Source organism: Loxodonta africana, chromosome 8 (assembly GCF_030014295.1).
Source record: "Loxodonta africana isolate mLoxAfr1 chromosome 8, mLoxAfr1.hap2, whole genome shotgun sequence".
Taxonomy (NCBI): Eukaryota; Metazoa; Chordata; class Mammalia; order Proboscidea; family Elephantidae; genus Loxodonta; species Loxodonta africana.
This window is the reverse complement of record NC_087349.1, coordinates 120115250-120142113: the sequence shown is the minus strand read 5'-3', so window position 1 is coordinate 120142113 and position 26864 is coordinate 120115250. Positions and strand designations below refer to the sequence as shown.

The window sequence follows — 26864 nt, the reverse complement described above, 5'->3', positions numbered from 1 at the left end:
CCTTTCCTCCTCAGCCCTCTGGGTGGTCTGGCTGGAAGCATTGGACTGGCCTGCATCCCAGCCCACCTACATTAGCTCCACCCTGGGTAGTCCCCCACCTCTCTGAGCCCTGATTTCTCACCTAGAAGGCCAGGTTCTAGGCTGAGCAAACCCTCCCTGGTGGCCAGGGCCCAACTTACCACAACCGCACGCGTGACTTTGTGCAGCAGGACTGGCACGTAGACATGGCGGAAGAAGCGGAGCAGGAGCCCCTCCCCATGGCTGGGCTGGGGCGGCTGCTGGGCCCTGCGGCAGCAGCAGACATCCAGGCGGGAAGCCTGGAGGAGGCAACCCCTCAGAGTGGTGTGGGGCATCTGCCCGCTGTCCACTGTTCTCCTTTGTTTTTGTTCTCTCTTGCTAAAATATCTCCGAATTTTACACTGTGCAGGACCAATAGCTCCCTGTCACCTTTTCGCTCAGATTTTGTTTAGCTAACCTCATACACTTTTGGAGGTTCTATCACATACCCAAAAATGACCAAAATGAAATCACTGTTCTATGGGAAATTGGCAGTACAAGGCCTAAACCTCACCCACCCAGCCACGTTGGCGGAAGCGAGGCTATCCCAACTCCCAGACAGGCTTTCTGGCAGCAGGACCCTGAGCCCGGGGCCCACCCACCTCCTGTCTCTTGCTGTCAAGGGAAAGCAGGGCCACAAAGGCCAACATCTGCAGCAGGAAGTCGAGCACCACCGCAAAGCCACAGGTCAGGGCGAAGGTGCGCACGGCTGGCATGGGGGTCAGCATCCCTGTGCGAGGGGCAGAGGCCTGTCAGGACACCCAGTCACAGGCAGACAGGAGGTCTGCACAGACAATCACAGAGGCAAGGGTCTGGGCCACCTAGGCCCCCTAGTTAGCCGCAGATCCAGCCTCTGGGTAGGGGTGCCAAGTCTCACCTAAGAAGAAGCAGATGGCCTCAGAGATACTGCACAGCAGCATGCTGGGGCCCACGTGGCCTAGGGTGCGGCCAATGTGCTGCTCCCGCCGCTCCCCAGGCTTCCTTGGCAGCCTCTGTGTGTGGACAGCAGGGACAGGGTCCACGGCCCAGCCAAGGGCATGGTCCCTCCCAGGCCAGTAAACCAAAAAAAAAAAAAAAAAACCCACTGCTGTCCAGCCGATTCTGACTCCCAGTGACCCTGTAGGACAGAGTAGAACTGCACATAGGGTTTCCGAGGAGCAGCTGGTAGAGTCAAACTGCCGACCTTTTGGTTAGCAGCCAAATACTTAACCACCAAGCCACCAGGGCTCCTCCCAGGCCAATAGGGAGCTGATAGTTGCCTGTGCGGAAATGCCAGGAATGGCCACTGCCCAGAGACTCCACGAGGCGCAAGAAGGCTGCCCTGGGCCTTCCTAGTAGGCACTCAGCACTGCTGCCCTCCTACCGACTATATGGCTGACCCCAAATGTCCCAGGCACGGTGCCACAGGGTGTCACGGCATAACTGCTCCAGCACGTGGGTGGAACCTGACTGTTCATCAGGAGGACACCAAGCACACCCGATCTGTCCTTATTCTCGAATACCATGTAACAGTGTAAATACAGGAGGCACCTCCAACATACTGATGTGGAAAGCTTTACAAGACGTTGTGTGGGGCCAGCAGAAGGCAAGTTCATGCGGGTGATACGGGCTGCATGAATCCACTCACGTTAGACACAAAACATTCTGCTTTCTATTAAAAACTCATTGCCATCAAGTCAACTCCAACTTATGGCAACCCCATGTGTGTCCGAGTAGAATTGTGCTCCACTGGATTTTCGGTGGCTGATTTTTCAGAAGTAGATCACCAGGTCTTTCTTCCAAGGCTCCTCTGGGTGAACTTGAACCACCAACCTTTCAGTTAGCAGCTGAGCATGTTAGCCATTTGTGCCGCCCAAGGACTCCCTGCTTTCTGTATGCTCTATAAATATGTGTGTCAATGCAAAGGAAGAGTCTAGAAGAATGCCCAGCAAACTGACTTAGGCTTATGTCTGGCAGCCAGACACTGCACAGCTCCTCCCTTTCTTACCTGGTACTCAAGAACGAAGATGAAGATGTTGTCAGCACCCACAGCAAGCACCAAGAAAGGCACGACTTGGAGGATGATCAGAGAGGAGGGGACTCCCAGGTAGGAGAAGAAGCCTATGGCAGCCATGACTGCTCCCAGCACCACTGCTACCCCGCCCAGGCCCAGTGTGCCCTTGGAGTCCACCTGCAATGGAATCGGGGCTCAGCCTCCACGGCTGCCAGGGCACTTGCCCAGATCAGGGCACCCCACCCTCCTGGGCTAGGGGAAGAGCTGGCAGCAGGCAGCCTGTGTGTGTGTCCGGCCGTGCAGTGCTCAGGACCTGGGCTCTTTTCATCACTCAACCCTTCCCAAAAAGGCCGGCAGCGCCACAACCACAGCCTGAGCAAGAGGCACAGGGTGGCCTCATCCCCTCTAGACTCCACGGTAAGAAACTCTACACACTGTTTTTCACAAACAAGCAGGGATGTGTCATGTAGCAGAATGAAAACATCACTCGACCATTCAAAACAAAACACTGCAAAGAAAGAGTGAGGAGCCACTTTGGCTTTGGGTAGGCGTGTCCATTTTGCTCTGTTTCGAGAGGCTCTGGTTATGAAAGTTCAGAACTCAAGGAGGGCTTCCGAAGGCCTGCGGCCACCTGTCCTCCCACTACGTCCCCCCTACCCAGTCCCTGCTCACCAGCCTTCGGCTTCTGCTGGAGTAGCTGCCCAGGGCCAGGGCGATGTACAGGAAGATGACAATGTAGCTGGTGGCGAAGATGGGCAAGTCCTCCCATGTGGTGCGGTTGATCTCGTCCTCCAGGGAGCGCTAAGGACACACAACCAGCAAGCACGTTGGCTCATGGCCTAAGGGGACAGGAGGGGACTCTGAAGGAACCAGAGGGCCGAGGGGAGGGGGGAGAGGGAGGAATCATCCTCGTCATCATCATCACAGCATCAGTGAAGGTTATGGAGCACTGACTGCTGTTCAAGCGCTTGTGCCTGGGGACTGGCTGGAAGCCCTAGAGCTGCCCTCTAAGGACGGGACTGTCCTAATCAACCCCGCTCAGGGACTAGAACGCAAGGAGGTGAGGTCACTTGCCCGGGGTCACCAGGGAGGTTGCAAGGCCAGGACTGGGCACAGGATCCCACTCAAGGCTGTGTAGGCGGCATCCCCAAGCCGCAGGGCCTGAGCTCACCTCCACCATGAAGGTGACCTGGAAGGTGCCTGCCATTCGCCGCTGGAAGGCTCGAACCTCCTCCAGGAAGCCCAACTCCCACAGCTTGACCTGGGCCAGCCGGGGGTCCCCAGGCAGGTAGTTGTTGAGGGAGAAGGTCATGATCAGGGCCTCTGCCTCGGAATAGTCCTTCCCTGGGAATGACATATTCAGGAGGGAGCTAAGACCAGCTCAGCCCTCCATCCCCTCTCCCATTCCTCACCTTCCTCTTCCTAGGCTAGTCTTCCTACCCACCCTACTTCCCTCTCAGCCAAAGGCAAGACCTGTGGGCCCAGGCCCAGAGCAGGAGCATCTTGATGACATGCCACCAGATAATGAATTCGGAAAAATGGGGCAGGACAGGCCGCCTGAACTCCCCCACAAGCCAGGCCCCTTCGAGGCTGCTGGAACCCTGTCACATTCCCACGCACTGCCCCAGGATTCCTGCCCCTCTCAGGCTTCCTCCGCCTCCGCCATCTTACCTTTGTATCCCCCCACCGCGAGGAAAGGGAAGACGGGAGCCCCGTAGTCGGCCATGCAGCTCAGGCCCAGGGCTGTGCCATCTTTGAAGGTTAGGGGGGCGCTGTGGGGAGACAGGAGAGGGGACTGTGCTCTGCCTGCTCTAGGCCCCCTGCGGTAGGCGCCCCTCTCCATGCTAGCCGCACTACTGAGGAGAAGAAGCAGGAAGGCCCGGGCTTGGTAATGGTTTCAGACTCAGAGCCAGTTTTACAAACACAGTCTCCTGAAGAACCCCAGTAAGTACAGTGGTGTTATGGATTGAATTGTGTCCCTCCAAAATATGTGTTGGAATTTTAACATATATGTGCCTGCACCTGTGCCCGTGGATGTCATCCCATTTAGGAATAGGGTTTCCTTTGTTACGTGAATGAAGTTGTATCATTGTGGGGGTGTGTCTTAAACCACATCACTTTTGAGATATAAAAAGAGCAGATTGGGCACAAAGACAAGCAAGCACAGATGGGGAAAGATACACGCCACGTGGAGATCTCCAAGAACTGAGGAACCTTTGGGTTACAGAAGCTGGGCAAATATTTTCCCCCAGAGCAAACAAAGAGCGCCTCCTCCTAGAGCCCTGAATTTGGACTTCTAGCCTCCTAAACTGTGAGAAAATTAATTTCTGTTCCTTCAAGCCACCTACTCAGGGTATTTCTGCTACAGCAGCACTAAGAAACTGGGACAAATGAGGTGGAGCTAAGTTTTCATGTGCTCTCTCTGTGTAGGTGGGTGCTCTCCCAGCACTGACTGTCCTGTCCTTCATCCTCACACCAGCCCTACAAACCAGGCACCGGTGTTGTTCTCATTTCCAGATGAAGCAAGCCAACTGGCCAACACGCATAAGGTTACATGGGAGCTGGGGGCCAGGATTTGAACTGGAAGTCCAACATGCTGCATGCCTGGCCTTCTCCCCCACCCCAGGACCTGGAGTCACTCCAGGCCCAGAGCCCAGGAGCCACACGGTGTCAGCACCATCACCACCATTACCAGTGGGTGACCTTGGACAATGACTCTGGGCCCTACATGTGCACCTTCTGTAAAGAAAATGGGTGCAAAGAGGCAGTGGGTATGTACGTGAAAAGCTCTACACACCGTTGGTTGCCGGCCAGGAGCAGGCTATGCACCTACTTGCTCCAGGACCTTGAGCAGCTTATCAAAACGCTCTGAGCCTCAGTTATCCTGTCTGTTAAGGAGGAAAACAGGCCAGAGTTAAGAGAATCCAAAATCAAAATAAAGATAACATAGCAGGGAGGTAGTAAACCTCGGAGCAGGTGTGAGTCTGGGACCCCTGGTGCCCCCTGGTGGCCCCTGGAGCCATGGTACAGCCTCCTCTCCACCCTGCCCTTTGCTGGGGTCTGCTCCTGCTCCTGGTAGCACAGACACCCAGACACTGTTCAAACTTTAGGCTGAGCTGAGGGATGGAGAGCAGAGGATAGAAAGCACTGGGTCTCTCCTCCAATCCAGTGTGGTCTGAGGCCCCTTAGGAGTTCTGAGACCCTTTCAAGGGTCTGCAAGGTCAAAATTACTTTTGTAATAACACTAAGATGCTATTTGCCTTTCTTACCTTCGTTTTCTCTCTCTTTGTACAGAGTACAAAAAGTTTGCTGATACAGTTTCAGATTTCATATTCCAACTAGCATTTAAGAAAAAGCCACTTGTCAAGTTGTGGTGTAGCATCAAAGAAGAATATCCATATTATCTGGAAAGGCTGCGACCGCTCCTCCCTTTTCCAGCTACATATGCGTGTGAAGCCAGATATTCTTAGTATGCTTCAACCAACATGGTACAGCAGGCCGAATGCAGAATCAGTTATGAAAATCCAGCTGTCTTGTCTTAAGCCAGACATTCAAGAGATTTGCAAAAAAGTAAAACACTTCTCACTATTTTGTTTTGCTTTGGAAAATACTATATTTTTCATAAAAACATGCTATGTGTGCCCCATGTAATTGGGTTTATTGTTATTTTTTAAAATAATTGATAACTATATTTTAAATTTCTCAGTTTTAATTTCTAATGTGGTAAATGTTGAGAGATATAACACACATTAACAGAATCTCTTTGGGGTCCTCAATAATTTTTAAGAGTGTAAAGAGGCCTTGAGACCAAAAGCATTTAAAGACCACTGCTCTACTTCAAGGAGCCCTAGTGGCACAGTGATTAAAGTGATCGACCGCTAACCAAAAGGTTGGCAGTTCAAAACCCCCGGCAGAAGAAAGGTGTGGCAGCCTGCATCTGTAAAGATTTACAGCCTCAGAGATCCTACGGGGTTGCCATAAGTCAGAATCAACTTGATCGTAGTGGGTTTGGTTTGGCTCTACTTCAACGCCAAACAGCCCAAGGGCCACTGCCCTGCCCTCTCAGAGCACACTGCACTTTGCTTCAACTCTGTGCCACAGCAGAGGGACTAAGTCAGGGACCTAACTCCGAACAAGGTGAAGGTGTGTGGGCCAGGTCCCCCGATGGACACCCAGCTAGGTGAGAGAGAGGGCTGGGAGCCACAGCCCCAGGCCCTGGCTCAAGGTCTCTTTCTATTCACACCACAGCACCACGTGGGCTCTTGAAGGCCTATCGGCCTATATCCAATGGCCTAGCCCCAAAACAAACAAGCAAACTGGAACCTGAGCGAGGCCAGTCAGAATCCTCTGTAAAGATTTAAGCCAAGAGAGGAGGGACCCCCCCCCCCAACAGGAAGGAAGTGGAGCAGAAGGAAAATGGCCCTCGGAGTGAGCTGTAGCAAGGGAGGCTCGATGAAGACAAGGAGGGAGGGCTGGAGAAGGCACCAGGGAGGACGAGGTGCATTGCAGTCCCCTGCAGAGACACCCTGAGCCCTCTAGCTGGGCTGTGTCCTTCCCCAGATGCCCCGGGAGGCCCCTCTGGCAGCCCGCCTGGGAGCCCCTTGGTAGTCCCTGGGCTTTCCCATGCAGGGTGGTCCCTAGGCTTTCCCATCCAGGGACTGACTTGACGCAGTAGAGGAAGTGGTCCCTCCAGTCAACCTGGGAGGTCTGACCCATGAGAGTCTGGTTGGCAGTGAGCAGCAGGTGAGATCGGTTGTTCTGGAAGTACTGCAGCAGGCTGTTGACGCAGCAGTCTGAAAGGGTGGCATTGTGTGGGTTGAGTGGGGCGTAGCAGATGTCGCCAAGCGAGACGTTACGCTGCTCCTTGGGTGACCACACCTGCAGCTGCCGCAGCCTCTCCTGCAGCTCCAGTAGCTCCAGCAGCAGGTCAGGCGACAAGACCCCGCTGAAGTTCTTGGGCCCCAGGAGCAGAGAGTCATAGAGGTAGCTGGCCCGGCCAGGTGCAGTCAGGATCACCTGGTTGGTGCGAAAGAAAGGGCCAAAATGCTGGTCATGGAACTCCTTCTCCCATCGAGCTTGGCTGTTAGGGGCTGACCACAGCTCTACGGGGTCTGTGGTGAGTTCCACAAAGGCCAGGCCCCCCGCCAAACCCAGCACCACTGCAATGGACACTCCCAGGATGGTCAGTGGCCATGAGGCCACCCATGTACCCCAGGCCTGGAAGAAGCGGCTCAGGAGCTTATGGGTGGCGAAGCTGAGCCTGTCAAAGAAGCTTGTGTGCACACCAGGGTCCACTGCCTTGTCCTTGTCCTTGTCCTTGTCCCTGCAATGGGCCAGGCGGGGTTGCACAAGGAAGGCAACAAGGACAACTAAGGCAGAGCAGAGGATGATCACCAGGGCAAGGGCCCCCGCCATCTGGCCGAAACGGAAGGTGGCGTCCAGGGCCTGGGGATGCGCAATGTCAGGGCAGGATGTTGCGCAGTCCTGGCACGAGCAGGCTGGGCTGCCAATCCCCTGGGACTCGTTGCAGCTCACGATCTCTGAGTTCAGAAGCTGTATTCCATTCCCAGGGGCCTGGCTGGGATCCAAGAGATGGAAGGTGATCTCCAGCGGAGCCAGGCCATTGCTGGTGTCTCCCTGGAAGTTGAGCCAGCGCTGGGCATTGCACAGAGCAGAGCCATACACACCACACATGGTGCCCACGGCCAGCGAGGCGGCTGCAGGGATGCGCACAAGGCTGCAGGAGTCATAGGCATGCTCGGCAAAGCTGCGCTGGTAGAAGGCCTGGTAAGCCAGCACTGCTGCGGGCTGCCCAGTGGCCAGCTGGAAGACACGAGTCACGTTGATAAAGAGGCTCTGGTTAGGGCTGCAGGTGTTTTGACAGTGCAGACTGACGAAGTTGTCAGAGCAGGCTGGGCAACGTGTGAGGAGAGCCTTGGTGATGGCCAGGCTTAACTCCAGGGACTCCAGCTGCTTGGAGGAGCAGCAGGCATAGGTGGTGTTGAGGCCATTGTAGAGGCGGGGGCAGATACGCCGCAGGAGGATCAGGTGCTGGCCCGCGACGTGGCGGGCAGGCGTGTTGGACAGGCAGGGGACGTTAGACAGCTCTGCCAAACTCCCCGGCAGCTCAGGGTTCTTCCCACACTCTTCGTAGAGGGCGCAGTAGCCAGCCTGGTGGATGGGCGTGTATGGCTGTGCCTGGGCCTGCAGAACAGAGGATGTCACTGAACCTGCAGGGCTTCCCCGGGTGGGCACAGGGTGTCCCAGGAAGGACACAGAGGGAATGAGCTGATCAGCTGGGCTGAGGACACTGGACAGCTTGCCAGCAGTGTGACTGGGGCAGGAAGGAAGGCCACCTAGAGTGGTGGGCGCTGCCCAGACTACTCATCCTGAGGGTGAGGAGGGGACCTCAGTAGGTGTGCAGTTTAGAAGGGTCCTTCCCCCCGCCCCCCCAATGAAGCAAGTGGGGAGGACAGAGTCTGCCCAGAAGTTCCTCTTGAGGCAAGGGTCCTGGGGAGCAGTGGGGGTGCCTGGGCAGGACGGGGGCTGAGGCCGGCTCCAAGGGGCTGGTGTGGACACCTGGGGACTTTCCAGCACAAGAAGCTCTGTGGGCATTGATAAGCCTGAGGCTGCAGGCCCAAGCTGCACAGCTGTGCCCAGAGGCCCTGCTGTTCCTTGTCAGAGATGCCAATCGCAGGGCTGTTTCTGCCCCACCTGCTCAGAGCCTGAGCTGCCACCCGCCCTCCACTGCAGAGGGCAAAAGACACTTCAGAAGCCCCAGGCCTTTTCCCCACTCCTGGGATGCTCAGGCCTTGCTCAGTGATGCTCCCCCTCGCATGCACCTCCAAGACTGCATTCCTCTCTCTGCACCTCTAGGACTGAACCCACTCCCCAAGCCTCCTCCCACACCTCCAGGACTTGATGACTCTCACAGAGAAAGGAATGGGCCGCTCTGAGCCCAAGCCACAAGCTGCCTCCCCATTGCAGCCACCTGCACTCCCTGACCTCTGTGGTCCAGTTCAACACCAATACCCGGAGAGGCAAGAGGGGGCAGCCAGGACTCTTCCCCTACCCTCTTCTCTGGGGGGGCTGGGCTCCACCACTACTTACAGACCAGCCCGGCCCCCCAGTTGATCCTCAGGGCCTGCTGGTTCCTCCAGACCTTGACAGCTTCTCACTGTGTGCCAAGCGGTCCCAGGCCCCCAGAGCTGCACAGCCCCCTGTCCACATACCCAACTGGGCCCCCATGTGGGTGGTGGGCAGTGGACACAGGCACCAAGGGCTCACCAAGTGCAGCAGCAAGACATACAGCAGCCAGCACCTCAGGCCAGCCTCAGCCATCCTGGCTCTGGGAGGGGGCAGTGGGGCCAGAGGCCAGGCCAGATGCAGGGTGAGCAGCAGACCAGCTCCTGGGCAGCAGGTTAAGGTGGCCTCCTTCCCTGGTAACAGCTCCGGCCTAACCAGGGTAGAACCAATGGACATGCCTCCTGGCTCCCAGCTGGTTAATGATCCACCATGCTCCCTGCCCTCTACTATGGGGCCTACTCCATGGCCCCCTTCTATGGACCTCTTAGTGGAGGTAATGAAGTCTCCCATTGGCTGTCCCTCCACTATTGGGCCTGCTCCATGGCCCTCTTAGTGGAGGTGGTGCCCAATTCCCACTGCGATGAAGCCTGTGGCCTGAGCCATCGGAGCCGAGGCCATCGTGAGCCCCCTGGTGCACACACACTCAGCCATTCCAGCACCTGTGGCAGGGGGCGCCACCCAGCAAGACAAGGAGGGGTAGAGGCCTGGTTCTGGCCTCAGGGACTCCAGCCCCAGGGTCTCAACACCACCCTGGAAGCCCCCACTTCCCTCCCCAGGGGTCTTAGACCCCAACTCCTCACCCGCCCTCCCTGAGACCAGACACACCCCTAGCACAGTCATCTGTAGCAACCGTTGTTATTAATACAACAGCTGTGATAACAGAGGGGACAGTTGGGGTGCAGTGGCACATCAACAGCAATTCCTCCTCCAGGGGTAAAGGGGAAAGAGCAGCTCACTGCACTGCTCTCTGCTCCTTCCCCCTTCCTCCACTCGCCCCTTGCTGGGCCTGCCATCATGGCCAGGAGCAGAGAGCAGGCCAAAACCAGACTAGCCATGCCCTGCTGGACCCAGGTGCACTACACATGCCTTCTGCTCCCTTCCAATAGGCATCTTGCATGGCCTTGCTCCAGCTCTCCCTATCACCAGGATAGGCCATGACCTTGGCTCCCAGCATGCTGAGCTGATAACAGCAGCTGTGAATGTCAAGGCCATATCCCTATGGCCACCTGCCCCTCCTCACTTGTTGACTAGCTCCCTGGTCTCGTGTCCCATGTACCCTGTCCTGACTCAGAGAGGAAGCCACCCCCTGTGCAGGCAGAGAGAGACAGAGGCCAGCAGAGGGAGACCAGGATGCTGAGGCAGAGGTGAGGAAGGGCAGAACTGGAGCTGACCTTACACCCATGAGTCAGCCAGGGGTGGAGATGAAAAGAGTCCGCGGTCAAAGGCCCTGACAGGGTGAGCTGATGCTGCCAGGACAGCACTGCCTCCTGTGCCTTCGCTGGCCACCAGGGAGTCTCCATCACCCACTTAGGGGGCATTCTCTGTCCTTCTGACCAGGAGTCTTAGTCTGGGCTCCCCTAGACAGATTCAAGTGCAGATAGTTCACTTGGAAGTTGATCCCAGATGGCACCAGCAGGGCAGTAGGGAATGAGCCAGGGAAGGGCAGGAAGCCAATCTAGGGTGTCTTACAGAGCAGGCTCCTACTACACGATCCAGCAACCCCACTCCTAGGTATACACCCTGTCATGAATTGAATTGTGTCCCCCCAAAATATGTGTCAACTTGGCTAGGCTATGACTTTCAGTATTGGGTGAATGTCCACCATTTTGTGATCTGATGTGATTTTCCTGTGTGTTGTAAATCCTACCTCTATGATGTTAAGGTGGGATTTGTGGCAATTATGTTAATGAGGCAGGACTCAATCTACAAGATTAGGTTGTGTCTTAAACTAATCTCTTTTAAGATATAAAACAGAAGTGAGCAGAGAAACAGACGGGCCTTATACCACCAAGAAAGAAGCTCTGGGATCATAGTGCACCCTTTGGACCTGGGGTCCCTGTGCTGAGAAACTCCTAAACAAGGGAAAGATTGATGACAAGGACCTTCCTCCAGAGCCGACAGAGACGGAAAGGCTGCTCCTGACGCTGATGCCCTGAATTCAGACTTCCAGCCTACTGGACTGTGAGAGAATAAACTTCTGTTTGACAAGCCATCCACTTGTGGTCGTTCTGTTATAGCAGCACTAGATAACCAAGACACACCCAAAGGAATTGAAAGCAGAAACACATACAGAAACATGTACTCCAATATTCAGTGCAGCACTATTCACAAGAGCCAAAAGGTGGAAACAACCTAAATGCCCATGAATGGATGAATGGATAAACAAAATGTGGTATATACACATTACGGTGTTGGCAAAGAATACTGAATATACCATGGACTGCCAAAAGAACAAACAAACCTGTCTTAGAAGAAGTGCAGCCAGAAAGCTCCTTAAAAGCAAGGATGGCAAGATGTTGTCTCACATACTCTGGACATGTTATCAGGAGGGATTATCCCCTGGAGAAGGACATCACGCTTGGTAGAGGGTCAGTGAAAAAGAGGAAGACCCTCAACAAGATGGAATGGCACAGTGGCTGCAACAATGGGCTCAAGCTTGACAATGATTGTGAGGATGGTGCAGGACCGGGCAGTGTTTTGTTCCGTTGTACATAGGGTCGCCATGAATGGCAACCAACTTGACGGCACCTAACATCACCACCACATAATGGAACACTAAAAAAAAAAAAACCTGGCCGTAGAGTTGATTCCAACTCATAGCAACCCTTACGCAGAGTAGAACTGCCCCATTGGGTCTCCAAGGCTGTCATCTCTCGGAAAGCAGACTGTCACATCTTTCTCCCAAGGACCAGCTGGTAGGTTGGAATGCATACCTTTTGGTTAGCAGCTGAGCACTTAACTGCTGCGTCACCAGGGCTACTCAGCCATAAAGAGAAATGTAGTCCTGATGCATGTCACAACATGGATGAATCGTGAAAACACCACTGTGAGTGAAACAAGCCAGTTACTAAAAGAGGAATATTGTATTATCCCGCTTCCATGAAATATCTAGAATACGAAAATGTATAGAGACCAAAGTTTATTGTGATTTCCAGGGCTAGGAGAGACAGGGAAAGGAGGAGTCCTTGCTTCCGGAGCGCTGAGCTTCTGGGAACAGTGGTGGAATAATTTGTAAAAGGATAGTTGTAACGGTTGCACAACACAATGACTGTAATCAGTGTCACTGAATTATACCTGTAAAAATTGTTGAATCGGGAGGTGTCTTATAATATTTATCTTTTTACCACAAATGAAAAAAAAAAAAAGAGAGAGCAGATTCCCTGTGGGTCCTTAAGGGCTCACTGCCTCCAGGGCCTCTGGGAGGTGGGGTGGGTGGAATATCCCTGGCAGCCTGTACATTCACCACCTGTGTCAGTCACTTCTGGAAGCTTTACCCCAGCATGCCTGCCCTCCCCTGCTGGCCAGGCACACTGAGAGAGAGCACCTGTGCAGCACTCACAGCAGGAGGTCTTGGTGGCCTGGGAATAGCGAGGGCCCAGAGGACACTGCAGCAGCCTGGGCCATCCTCTCTTAGCATGCAACTGTCCCAGCAGGGGCTGCCAAGGGCTGGACGCCTGAGAAGGTAGGGATGGCGAGGACCCTGGAGCCAAAGCACTCACCCAACACCACACACAAATCCACGGTTGCTGGTTTTCTCTCTGAGACACACATTATGTGGGAGCAGAACCATCAAACCCCAACCAGAAGATAAAAACTTCCAGGCTCGACCCACATGAGTTTTTTTAGTTGTAACTATATTTTGTGTACACTCTCGTATCCTGCTTTTTCTCTGGACTTTTAACATCATTACTTAACATTTCCTTCAATCTCTGATTGGACTTGTCAACACTGTACAGTGTTACCCAGAGTGGGCGTGTCTTCTACCCCTCTCATGCTGAAGATTGGGCCAATGCCCACTCTCTCATTATTAGAAGTTTCTGGTTGGCTTCTTTGGGGGGTTTATGTCTCCAGGGCAATTCTCAGCAATGAGATAAGTGGGTCAGAGAGCATCCTGTGTATGGCTCTTAGGTACACAGCTCATCATCTCCCCCCTCGACATTATATAATCTGTGGTTATCAGACCACTATCAGGCTCCTTCTCTGCCATCTGGTTTAGGACGTGCACTGATTTCCACAAGGGTGGTGGCTTCTCCTCTGACACCAGCCATACAAAGACACCCTTCTGCCCAGGTTCACCCTGGTCATGTTATACTTGTTCTCAGGCTGTACAGATTTTGTAATTGTAAACTGAGACCTCACTTTAGAATGTCTCCTATTTTAGTGAGATTGAATGTGCCTGAAAGGTGGCCACTCTGAGCAAGCCCAGTGAGGGAGCAGGTGCTGGACCCAGGTGATGGCCATCAGCCAAGGGGCCTGTGCTATCAGGTCCTTCGGTAGTGCCCTGGGCAGAATCACGCCACAGGCGGGCCCTGCAGGGGGTGGCCCTGGAGATGTCAGGAACACTCACTGCCTTGCTGGTCTGAAGGGCCCCCAGGAAGGGGACTGGGACCCCAACAGCAACCAGAGAGTTTGTGTGGGGACGGGGGAGGCAGATTGCTATGTTGGTCACTGACCTGGGTCATGGGCACCATGCCTGGGCCTGTTTGCAATCCTCTGGCCAGTAGAGACATGAGTAATACCTCCATAAATTCTGGCCGTTTGGAGTTACCATTTTTGCCTAAAGGTTGAGATTTGGGGTCTGGGCACATAGTGGCGCCTGTGTCCTCCTTGCCATCAGAACCCTGATCTCATTGGGGAAGCACTGTGTCCACAGCGGGGGTGATAGGTACTGTCCCTACTATTCTTACCTGCTTCACAGCTAGTGGTGGCCAGGTAATCTGGTTCTGGCCAGTGTGAAGGCTTTAGCTTTCCTCATTAAAGGGAGCATATGCAGCTGGCATGATAATCCAGCCTTCCCTTCTCACTGCCCTAAACATAGATGGGATGTCTGGAACTGTAGCAACCATATTGTGGCCCAGAGGTATCAAACATGAGGAAAAGGTCAACATGCAGAGGATGGCAGAGACAGGAGACCCCTAATGGCATTGTTGAGATGCTGATCAACATCTGTAGCCATCTACCTCTAGCTAGCTAGACATGTGAAAAAGATAAACCACTATTTAAGCTACTGGCTGTCTCTTACTTGCAGCTATATACACTCCTAATGGATGTACTTAGAAACTCCCTGCTCTCTACCACCTAGCTCTCAGTCAGCCCTCTCCTTTGCTCTATTGACATTTGCAACTGGAAAACTCTGTTGTAGGGGTTGTCCTGTGCGTTGCTGAATTTTAGCAGCATCCCCGGCCTCTACCCACTAGATGTGACCCATTGTGACAACCAGAAATGTCTTCACACATTGTCAAAAGCCCTCTTGGAACAAACTGTCCCTGGTTGAGAACCACTGCCCTACAGGAAGCCTTTGCCAAGATCAACAAATCTGCTCAATGCTCTCTAAATGCCCTGTGGGTTCTAACTTCCCAGCCTTGCTGTGTTCCCTATGAAATCTATCTCCCTGGTCTCCCCCAGGCCTCCCAAATCCTGCCATCCTTTACAACTCAAGTTAAGCCCTCCCTGTTGGCAGCGGGGAGTTTCACCACCATCAGGCCAGAGCGGTCTCTCCACGCTCTGGCCTACCCTAGCACAGCTATACATCTTGGCAGGCGGCCTACTCATTGCCTAGGTGTGTGTTGTCCTTCTGGAGGCTGTGTTCCTGGTCCTGGGACCATGTCTCCCCTCTAGGGTCCTTGCACATAGTGGATTGTTTGTCCTGTGTACTAAGCTGCAGTCAGGATCCTCCTGCGTCCCCACCCAAGTGGAACAGCTACCCCACCCCCGCCTTTGGCCTCTCCTCTAATCACTGCTAAGGTGGGGAGGGCTGGCAGACACACATGAACAGGGGGTCCCTATAGCCAGTCAGCACTGTCCCCCAGCTCCAGGTTCTGGCAGGAAAATCCGTAGGTGTTAATGGGATTAGGATTCAGGTAGGATTAAGAGGCTGAACCCAGTTCACCAGTGGAGGGAACACCAGAAGCTGGGGTCTCCAGGCTCAAGGCCCAGGAGTTGACCCTCTATGCACACCCTCCTGGACAGAAATCCAGTAGCTCCTCCCACTCATACAAGCCACGTGAGCTGTGTCTTCTGTGGCGGTCTCATCTGCACTATAGCTGTATCTTCTAATCTGGGGCCAAGAATCCAGATGGTGAGCTAGAGGAATCCAGAGGCAGCAGCGAGAACAGCCTGGAGAAGGGCCTCTTGTCCCCCGGCCACGGAGCAGGATGCCCATGTGGCATCCTGGCCTTGGGTGAGACACAGCCACGGGCCTTGCTGAGGGGTGCGGAACATGCCGAGGCCTGAGAGTTAAGGCTACGTTGTGCCACAGATGGCAGAGAGGGCCCGGCCTGCTGAGTCACAGGGCCAGAGTCCAGCTCAGTCAGCACCCTTCTTAGCACATTCTTTCCATTTTCAATTGGAAATAGTCCTCAGAAGCCTCAGGAAGGCAAGGTGATGGTGATAAGAGAGAGAACTGTACACAAGAACTAGGAACAGAGTTCAAAACTTTCACAGAACAAGGAGGACACAAAACAACTTGGCGTGGCCCCTGGCTTCACAGAGCTCCCACAACAGGGTTAGCGTTCAGTGAGGTCAAGGCAGCCTTAGCACTACGCACGGAAAAAGACACCCAGCCCTGGCCAGGGGCCAAGGAAAGCTTCTGGAGGACACAGTGCCTAGACAGGAAAGGTCTCATCACCCTAGGGCTGCTAAATTTAGCAAATGCAAACCAGGACATATACAGGTCACCGACTTATGGTGGGGTTCTTCCAACAACTTCCATGTAAGTCGGTTGTGATGTAAGTCGGATACCTTTGTTTTTTGTTTTCACCATTACTGCCTTTTATTATCAGTATCTTTACAAAACAAAACGTCGAACAGTTGCGAGCGAACATCTGAGAATGATTACTGATAGCAAACGTTAAAAAAAAAAAAAGACAGTCATAAGTGCTGTTCGTCGTAACTCGGGTAAGTTGTAAGTTGGGGACTGCCTACTGAATTGCAGATAAACAAATTATTTGTCAGTATATCCCAAATATTGCATGGGACATACTTATGCTAAAAAAAAAAAAAACTCTTACTGTGCATCTGAAATTCAAATTTAATGGGGCATCCTATATTTTATCTGACACCCTACATCACCCCCTCCAGGTGAAGCCTCGGACTCAGAGACGAGAAAAGGAAGCGTTGGAGATGTGGACTGAGCCCCGCTTTCCATCTCCCATTTTGGACCAGAGGCGAAAAATTCAAGCACTGCTGCCATTCCACCACTTTGTGACACTGGACTGGCAACTTAATCTCTGAGCCTCAATTTCCCAATCTGTGAAATGGGGGTGGGTATGGAGGACATTAAGACTTTGCCTCTCAAAACTGGTTCAAGCACGAGCAGCTTCGGCCCTGTCTGAAATGCAGTCTCAGGTCCCACTATGGCCTCCTGAACCTGCACTTTAAGAAGACTCCTTCCTGTGCGATTCAGGTGCACACTCAAGTGTGAGGAGCCCTGCCCAAGGCCATCCCCTGAGGCTCTGGGTGGATCCAACTAGAAGCATGGAGAGAGCCTGGCAAGGAGCTCCCGGGGTGGGGCTTCACCCGCACTCCCCACAGGGTGCCCCATCAGCCCTGTCACATTCCAGGGGCACTGCTATCCCTCATACAGACCACACAGCCCACAAGGGGCTGTGCCAGTCTTCACCCACAGGTCTTCCAGCCCTGCACCTGCCACACCATGGGAACGCTGAGGGGAGCGCTCTTATAGTGCTCATGTCTCTGTAACTCAGTCATGCCAGGACATCTGGGCTCCGCTGTTTATAGAGTGAGTGGGAGGCACATGGGAAGGCTGTTGCTGGCTATGCTCAGTTCCCAGGGTGCTTCAAGAGACGTACAGTGGTGGTGTCAGCTTGCCTGCATGGTGCCTGGCACACAGCAGGTGTGCTTGGCCAAGCACCTGCACCTCTGCAGGCAGACGGCCTCTTCTTGACTTTCCCACATGAAAAGGGCTGCAGCAAGCACCAAAGAAACAACGCTCAACCGCTTCAACAGTCACTCTTCTTCCAAGGAAAAAGAGACAACACTAGCAAGGATGCCTCCCCTGCCTGAATCCAGCTTTATCGTCACTGTCTCTTGGGTACACTGTCCCTGAAGACCAAAGTCCTGCACAACTAATTCCCCAAATGCCAAGTCATTTGTCCTCAGGAGAACAGGGGGAAGGGGGCTGGGATAGGAAAGGCATGCGTACAGCTCTGTGCTCTAGTTCAGCAGTTTCTAGGAACCCACTGTTTTCTTGCAATCCATTATCACGCAGCCAACTCAGCAGTCAGATCAACGTCCTCCCTGCTTAAACACCATCGACACTATTATGGATTGAATTGTTTCCCCTCAAAACACACGTTCTAAATCCTAACCTCTATGCCTGTGATCATAATCCCATTTGGGAATGGGTTGTCTTAGTTATGTTAACAAGGCAGGATTAGTATAGGGTGCAGGTTGAGTTAACATTTTTGTGATATAAAAGAGATTATTAGACAAGCCAGCAGAGGACATGAAATAGATCTCCAAGCAACCAGGAAGCAGAAGCTGAAGAGACAAGGGCCTTCCTCCAAGGCTGAAAGGCAGCCTTCTCCTACAGCCAGCGCACAATTCGGACTCCTAGCATCCCAGTGAGAAAATAAGTTTCTGTGTTGAATCCATCCATTTATGGTGTTTCTGTTATAGCAGCACTAGATAACTAAGACACCTTCTTGTCTTTTTAACACAGGAATGTATAATCTTTTCAAAAACCAATCAAACTGATATTTCAGGCCCACCATACACTGCGATCCTCGAACGTGCTGAGCTCCCTCCAGACCCCGGTCCATCTGTTGAGCTTGTCCTTCCCACCCACGCTGCCCAAACTTCACTTCAAAGCAGCATTCCCTGACTGCTGTAACCAGGAGAGGTCGCCACAAAACCCTCCCACAACTTGCCCACACCTTATATGTGTGCTGGATTGTGAGCCCCATGTCCGTGCTCACCTCGGCCCAGCTGCTGCCTTGCACCCACCAGCCCTCAACACACACTGGCCCAATGAGTAAATCCTTTGTGCACCAGCCACGGCTGTGTGAACCAAGGTGCACTGAAGGCCTGATCCTTAAGTCCCCATAAAGCTCCTCGAATGTAAGGACTGTGCCTTTACCCACCTTTGGTTCCCTAGACCCTAGCACACAGCCCAGAACGCACAAGCCCCCAATATAGGCCCCTGAGTAGAGATGGCTCTCCAAGTGGGCTGTGGTTGTCAGCGCGCTCCCGGCCTTCCCACCCTGCACCCACACCAATCTTCCACACATCACTCAACCTAGACACTTCTAGGTGATCTATGGTTTAGCGTCAGCCCTAAACATCAAGATAAGCCAGTAGGTTCTCCTGGCCTCTGTGGTCCTTGACTTGCCCCTCCATCCGCGAAGAGCCTCTTGTCTTGCCCTTCCAGGCCCACAAGTGGCCTCAGGCACTACCTGTCCCTGGCTAGTCCACTTCAGACGGCCCATCCCTTGTCTGCTCACACTCATCAGAGGGCCTGTCCTAGCTCTTGGTTTGGAGACTGTGCTGGTAGGAGAGTTAAGGGCACAGGCTTTACCGGACAGAACTGAGTTCAAGTGGCAGCCCCTACCCATGAATGACAGGTTGGCCTTTGAAAGCCCAGAAGTGATGACCCTACAGGGTTGTATGGGAGCTGAACACACTCTGTACCCTTACTTCCATGCTCCGGAGCTGAGGCTGGCGGGCTGATAGGTCTGGGTGCAGGGACAGGCACAGAAAGAGACCAATCAGCCCCTCCTAGGAGCTAAGACCTGCTCTAGCCCAAGCCAGGGAAACGTGAGCCACAGGAGGCACAGCTCACCTTTCAAAGTGCTTAAGATCACACCTGCCACCCCATCAGGTGGGTGAGCACCCAAGTACTATCAGTTAGTACGCTGCTCGTGTGGACAGTGTCTCACCAGCCTTGCAGTGAGCTGAGGGAGGCACCAGGGCAGTGGTTAAGAGCACGAGAGCGGTGCTTGGCAGGCCCAGTTCCTACCCAGCTCAGCCTCGTTATTAGCTTGGAGATCCCTGATGAGGCCACGGACATCTCTGGGCCTCAGTGCCCGCATCTCTGAAATAACAGCCTTTCTCAAAGGCTATTGGGGGACAAAATGAGATTGTGTGCGGAATGCCTAGTGCAGAGCTTGGCACACATAACAGACGGCAGCTAAGCTCACTGATGCACCTGAGCCTTCTGCTCCTTGCCCAGATCCTACTATTCCCCATCAGGGACACAGTCCAGACAGGAGTGCTGGCTCTGTCCCTGGCAAGGAGCAAAACCACTGGGATACCCAAAGTACCCAATCTTGTCTGCATTCTGGAGGGCCTGCAAGTTCCAGGGTCAAAGAAACAAGAAACTCTAATAGTGACAGGTGGGCAGAGCATGCACACTGGCCTCCAAGAAAGCCCAGCAGACAACATCCTGGGTCCAGTCAGAGCAGCATGGGAAGACCACCTGGGCTGAGCTCCAGCACTGCCAGTGACCAATCCCGGCCCTTTGGCCTCTCTGAGCCTGTCTCCTTATCCATGGAATAAGTGACACCCACCGACAAGCTGGATCTAAGGATAAAAGAGCATAAAAAGTCTGTTACAGTTCTCAGAACCCAGCAAACACTCGTAAAGCTGCTGCCTTTACAACCTCCAGCTCCATTAACTATTTTTCCTTCTCAATCCAGATGGCCACACAACACGGACCACTGGCTGCACGTCCCACTTGAACTTACCAATTTGCCCTCCTAACACTGACTCCCACACCAGACACACCGTGGCTTCTGGAAAACCCTCAGAAAAGGTAACAGAAGAGGAGCAGGCAGCCACTCCCCCAAACCTGAGGCCCTACTAACCCTAAATCTACACACCCGACCTAGCCATAATCAGAGGCCCCACCTCCTCGGCTCTGTAGACCAGCTCGTCTTTAGGCTGGCTCTTCTTAAAGGAAACACTCATTCCCCTAGTTTTCTTCCCTACTCTCTCCTGCCTCTTCCTCCCCACCCCATCCTTCCCTCACGCCCCATCTGCGGGCCTTGTAACGCCTACTCAGAGTGGGTGCTGACCCAGAGATGTGGTCCAGGCCCTGTGTCAGCATGGGATCCCCACCTTCTCCAGGCCTAGGATGACAGAGCACAGGATGAGCTGGAAGGTCAGAGCCAGGGTGGACCCCTTCTGCCCGAGGAGGCGGCTAAGGAGCTTAGGTGTGCACCTGAGGAACAGACGATGTGTGCCTGCACTGTGATGCTACTTGTGTGTTTATTACACGTGCACACACGTGCGGGTATGTACAAGCATTCAGGAAGGAGCCTCAGGAGACAGCATCAGCGGCTCCCTCTGAGGAAGGCTGCTGGGATGGAAGATTCCTCTGCCTAGGCCCCTCTGACTTGACCATTTACATGTATTTTGGGGGCATGTCTTCCCTGGGGGTATGCAATATAGTTTCCAAGGTGCCAGGGAGGGAGGCACATCTGTCAGCTAGGTGGGTTCTCAGATGTGACCTCCGACAGTAAACCCACAGGAACTGAGCAGGAAACTCTCTGGGCTGGAGCAAAGCTTGGCCAGAAGGGGCTGAGAAGCTGGACAGACACGGGCAGGTTTCAGTTCGGTGGCCCAGACCACAGTTCTTCACAGGCTGCCCTCTGCTGGCCACATAAGACACTGCAGGCAGCAACCAGAACCTGGGGCCCGGAAGCCCTGTTCCCCTTACTCCCAAGGTTTCAGGGGACTGTCCCCTCCTGCACGCTGAAGGAACAAAGAAACAGCTGGAATCTTTATTCTTCTAAGGGGCAAAATGCCAGACTGGCCTTGCTTCGGCACTGTGGGCCACCGCTGTGCCTGCCCCAGGGAACACAGTCTGCTGCTGCTCCGCCCAGGACGGTCTCATTAGACAGTGACAGGTCCAGGCCACCTAGGGCCTGGGGCAGATGAGTTCAGGACTTCATCGCAGGTCTGGGCTTCTGCCCTCGATGCTTGAAGCTGCGCAGTGGGTTCTGGGTTTTCCCTTTCTGTGACAGGGCAAAGCTGTGGGTTAGTTGGGGGTCTGACCGACTGTCTGCCGTAGCTGAGACAGATGCCAAGAGAAACAGTGCTGCCAGCTCCCAGGGGCCCTCTGCAGCTGTGTCAAAGCCTGACAAGGGCAGAGCCACCACCATCCCCTTCTCTAGCATCTCCCCCCTCCCCCTCAGCCTGGGCCTCGCCACTCCTCGCTCTACTGTTCTTCCTGGCACCCTGCTCCCCCTTCACTGCTCTCCAGTAGAGACTATGGAAGAAAAGGCCACTAGGGACAGAAAAGCAGCTTTTCTTTTGTTCCTGACACCTGACCAGGGGCAGAGGTGGGGACAGGAGTGTTCCCAGCCCACCTAATTCCGATTCAGCTGCTGGGACTTTTGGAGCAGTTCTTGGGGCCTCCCCAGCAAGGGTGAAGGGCCCCTCCCTCCTGCCCCCAGCAGCAAGGCCCTGTTGTGCCTGACAGCCCAGCAGCCACAGGGAATGGGGAGCAGAAAGGTACTGCAGCCACCCTGCCAAAACCCACAGTGCAGTCCGTGTACCTTGACCTTCCGGTAGGAGGAGGGGGGCTTCTTCCGCTTCTTGTGAGGGTGGACGACTCCACGGAGAGTGGGAGGGACTGAGAACGATTGCAGCTGCTCAGCAGAGCCTAGCACCCTCAGCGTCCCCTCCCCGACAGCCCCAGGGGCAGCCAGCCAGTGCACCCCACCAAGGGCCTCTCTGTCCCCCCACTACTCAGGGGGCTCACCGCCTCTCAGCGAGCACAGCCCCCAAGCCCCCTCCTCAGAGGGTCATGGAAGACGCTTCACAAGCCTATAGTCAACCAGTACCCACCCCCACATGCGTGGGCTGGAGGAGGGGACACGGCCACCACCTAAATGACACCTCCCTAGTGTTTAAATGTGTTGCAGTAGGCACAGAACAGAAAAAGGAAAATAAAGGCATTATTTCTTTTAAAAAAATGCCATTAAAATCGAAACCAATCCTCTGTGGCCCGTTGCTGCACACTCCACGTGCCCAAATCGGTGGCCTCCTGGCCCTCCCTCCCTCTAAGTCCTCTCTCCTGCCCCAGTCCCCCTTCACCAACTTCACAGGCCAGTCTTGCCTAAGGTCCCTCACTGCACCCTCCTGTGCTGTCTCACCTGTGATGGGCACCCAGACCCACTCTTCAACCCCCATCACCGGGCCTTTTGAGGGGGGCCTCGGCCTCCCCAAGCCTCCCAGGCACACCCTCTTGCAAATGAGAGAAAATGACAGAGTTCCTCAGGGCAAAGCTCCCTCCTCTCCTCCTCTGTCTCAGTCTCGGCCTGTCTCACCCCTGCCCTCTGGCCCTCCCTTCTGGAGACATCCCTCCTCCCATGGCAGACTGTGACCCTAGCCTTTCGGCCAATCTCCCTTTCCTTAGCATCTTCGTTTTCTCTCTCCTCTTCTGGGTCCTTCCCTTCAAATTGGCTTGGGCCTTCTCAGCCCTGTTTGGCCCACCTTTGGGACTCCCTCTGCCCTGCCTGCCCCCTGTGGTGGCAGCACCACCATTTGTGTGGCTTTCAGCGCCACACGAGCCAGCCCTATGGCAGCGCTGAAGGGGCATCCCCTCCTCAGCTGCTCTTCTCCTTTAATCACTTTAATACGCATTTTTATCATAAAAGTAATACATGCTTATTACCATAACATCACACATGAGATCTGAAAAAAGAAAATCCATCCCCAAAGTTAGACTCACATTATAATGACGTACATGGTGAGACTCAGGTTCCTGGACCCTGGCAATCCGGCTTTGGCCTCGTCAAGCCACAGAAACCTCTAGAGGTTTGCCATACCTCCTAATAGGCAAACCCAGCACCATTCCTCATCCCGGGCATGACCTGTCCTCCTGTGTTCAGCCCCTGGAGGCACTCTCCCTATGCTCCGGCAGCTCCCTCCTGCTTCAGCCCTCTTCCCCTTGACCATCTCCTGTTCCTACCTTCTTCACTGCAGCCCACAGACCTACCTCCCTGCTGGCTGTTCCTATCTAGAGCTGCCACAGCTGCCGCCACCTCCACCTCAATCGTCTCAGTCCCCGTCTCCTCCCATGGCAGTGGCTCCTCACTCCACCCCTGGCCACCCTCTCTCCGCCCTTGCTTATGCCTTCAGCAGCTGGCCATTTGTTTACTTTCACCAACAAGCTCTGCAGCCAGCCTACCTGGGCGTCCCTCCCGGCTCTCCCTTCCTGGGGCATGGGGCCCTCTGCAGTACCAGCTTCCCCACTGCCATTGTGGAGACAGCAGTACCTACATCTGGGACCGCTGAGGACAGTCTGAATGGGTGGACACAGATATAGTGGCAGCCCCAGTGCCCGAGCATAAGCACAGGGCTTGGCACACGCCCCAGGCCCTCCCAGGCTGTCTGCTCGCCCCTCTCCCCACCTCTCGACCTGCCAAGGGCTGCACTCACCCAAGTAGTCAGGGACATTGCCCAGGTGTGGCTTCACCACTGCAGGGTGCAAGGGCAGGTCATGCCGTAGCAGCTGCAGGTCCCGGGGGTTGTCTTCAAAGTATGTCTGACACGGAAGAGAAGGACCGCTATGGGGTCAGCGTCATTCTTTATAAATTTTATCGATCTAGTTTCAGCACATAATACAATCACATTTCAAGATACAAAAAGCACCGAAGAGTATACCATGAAAAGTTTCCCTATCCCCTTTGTTCCCCAGTCACTCAGTCCCCCTTCCAAATGCAACCACTTTTGTTTCCTTCTGAACATATATACACACACGTACACGAGTACATGCATTACGCATATACACGATCTTTGTTATAACAGAAACAGCAGCATAACATACCCTCGGTTTTCGGTACCTTCTTTTTTCACTTAGCACCTTAGATGTTATTCCTTACCACACAGCAGCATTCTCATTCCCTTCCACATTTAGGAATACTTAACTACATGAATTAATTTTTTTTTTTTTTAACTACATGGATGTCCCATAACTTATTTAACAAGCCCCTAAACTCTTGGGCTCTCAGGCTGCAGACACCATGGAACAATGATAACACCATGACAGATGCTGGACAAGACGTGGCTTTGCCGTCTAGAGTACGTCCAGTGAATAAATTCTTAGGAGTTTCCAGATCAAAGGCTACGTGAATTTGTCATTTTGGTGGACAGACTGTCCCAGCAGTTCGGCTGGCTCCTCCTACTGTCCTTAGCAGCTTCCTCTCCACCCTGCTAGAGGTCATAGCAGACTGCTGGCTGTCCCCTGCTCCCAGCTTGAGACTAGCAGGCTGGTTTCCAAAAGCAAACCTTCTAGTCCCACCCCACCCCTCACCTTGAGCTTCTCGGAGCGCAGCAGCTCCTCTTTCACCTCCTTCAGCCTCGCCTCCCGGATGGCTTGTTTGGTCACCGAGCGCATGGCATCCTGGGAATAGACGTGGTGGTCAGCACAGTGTGACTGCCCAATATCCTTCATCCCTGGGTATTCTGCAACAAATGGCAATATCCCCGGGCTCTAAGGGAATGGCCTCCTCATTGCCCACCACCACTGCCACTTGCCATCATGTTCTGCTCACCCTGCAGCGGTAGCGGAAGCCTTCAATCTCCTCCATCCGGAACTGGTAGGGAAGCAAGACAGGGACCCCATTCTCTGTGGACAAGGCAGCAGAGGTCCCCCAGGGCCGAAGGCTCAGGACAGGGTCTCTCTCCCAAGAGGCCATTGGCATGAGCCCTGCTGCACCCCAGGTCCTGCTATGGGCCCACAGGCAGCCTGCAACACTCTACGAGGGTGACCTGTGCACCCTGACCTCTCTCTGTGCTGCTGTTCTCCAGTGCCCAGAACACTACAGGTAGCCCCAAACATGAAGGCAGTGCTCACAGATGTCAGGAGCTGCTCAGACACCGTGTACCGCGGTGCATCGGGTCACCTCCCGGTCACAGCAAACCAACGATGCAGGCGCTGTTACTGCCCTTGCTTTTCAGGTCCAGAAATGAAGGCAGACAAATCCTTCCCAATGTCTCCCCCTACTAGCCTCAGCAAATGCTGTCCCCTGGGCCCTACCCTCCATGCAGTGCCCAGAGGCTCCATGTCCTCTAGGTAAACAGTGCCCTGCCCTGGCATTTACCCTCCCCTGGTGGGAGGGAAGGGACCTGGCCTCAGAACTCACACCAGGTGTGAGGCCCTCACAGCCCACATCAGTCGGCACCAACAACCAGCATTCCTAACAGATCTCTGGAATCCCCTGCCCACAAGCACCTAGGCAGCAAAGCTATCCCCCTTCTCCATGGCCCTGACTGCCAGCGGACTGCCCCCTCCCCTGGAAGGGGCACTCCACGAAGGCAGGAAGGCACTGCTCCTGGGTCAGCTCCGGTTTGGGCGCCCAGTGCTGTGTGCTGTGTAGCTCTGCCCCTCTGCTCGCCTCTGCTTTCCAGCCCTCTCCCAGGGCCACCTCCTTAGACACCTGCCAGCCTCTTCTGGACCGCCCACGATTTTGAACCCCATTTTCTGCCTTTCTGCACCGTGAGGCAGACGTGTCAATGGAACTTTGAACAAGTTATCTAACCACTCTGAAGCTCGGTTTTCTCATCTATAAAACGGGTACAGTGCCTGCTGCACAGGGCAGGGTGAGGAGCCCACATGGCCATGTGTGTCACACACTGACGACGGGGCCTGGCACACAGATAGTACTCAGATTGTGCCAGTGGCTGCTCTGTGTCACCACGTTGTCACCCAGTTCTCAGTACTACCCTCACTACCACCCAGTGCAGTCCATGATATGCCGGTGTTTTTACACCTTGGTGGCAGAGGCCTGGCCCTAGCCCTAGCCCATGCCCAGGGGAGCAGGGCCCTTACCTCCGCTGAGCAGCTCCTCAATCTTGCCCAGGTGGGCCTGCTCGGCGGGCAGCACGAAGGTCAAGACCACACCTGGGTTGCTGGCACGCGCTGTTCTGTGAAGGAAGATGAGTTGCCTGCATCTCCTACACCAGGCTCTGGTCCACCCAAGCCCACGTCCTCCAGCACGCCTGACCCACGCCTGCACCCTACCTGCCAGCTCGGTGGATGTAGGCCTCAGGGGTGGGTGGGAGATCGAAGTTGAGCACAGCAGACACATGGTGGAAATCTATTCCCCGGGCTACACCAGCCTCAGGATCAGAAGCCCTGTGGAGACATGGCATCAGCCTGCCCCCTTCTCCTCTGTGCAAGTGAGGTCAGCAAAATCATCTCTTTCAACAGACTCGCACGTGGAGCCACAACACCCTAACATACGTAAGGTCCTTAAAACGAAAACTGCTCCTGGAGGTGGGGGAGGGGGAGGCAGCCTGGCCCTCTCCAGCTTGACCAAAACTTTACAGACTCCAAGCCTGGGGCAATGCGGTAGAACTATAAACCCTAGCCCTGGGCCAGTGGACCCTTGGGGCAGACAGACAGGGAACTTCCCTTTTCCTAGCCTATTAGTGGTTGTCTCAGTGAAGACCCGCCCAAGTCACAATCCCAACCCAATACAGCCCAGGAATGTCCTCCCTTGTAGCACACCGCAAGCCAACAACCAGGCACAGGCAG

The 26864-nt window shown here is 54.3% G+C and overlaps 1 protein-coding gene across 9 annotated transcripts in view; it reads right to left on the bottom strand.

Moving 5' to 3' along the window:
* The window catches only part of LOC100658798 (probable ATP-dependent RNA helicase DDX56), a 43352-nt gene that overhangs the window by 12733 nt on the left and 3755 nt on the right, over positions 1-26864 (bottom strand). For 6 of the 9 annotated variants that reach the window (XM_064290264.1, XM_064290263.1, XM_064290265.1 and 3 more), the window contains 14 exons: positions 26349-26462; positions 26157-26251; positions 24880-24953; positions 24639-24728; positions 23765-23870; positions 21877-21953; positions 6714-8254; positions 3722-3822; positions 3222-3394; positions 2723-2851; positions 2045-2227; positions 935-1049; positions 660-787; positions 180-317 (listed from right to left, as the gene is read on the bottom strand). In XM_064290264.1, the coding sequence (XP_064146334.1) occupies positions 180-317; positions 660-787; positions 935-1049; positions 2045-2227; positions 2723-2851; positions 3222-3394; positions 3722-3822; positions 6714-8254; positions 21877-21953; positions 23765-23870; positions 24639-24728; positions 24880-24953; positions 26157-26251; positions 26349-26462 (3064 nt within the window). Of the gene's footprint in view, positions 1-179; positions 318-659; positions 788-934; positions 1050-2044; positions 2228-2722; positions 2852-3221; positions 3395-3721; positions 3823-6713; positions 8255-9337; positions 13186-20565; positions 21334-21876; positions 21954-23764; positions 23871-24638; positions 24729-24879; positions 24954-26156; positions 26252-26348; positions 26463-26864 lie in introns of those variants that run through there. The other 3 variants (XM_023558595.2, XM_064290268.1, XM_003418575.4) reach the window with 3 other exon arrangements.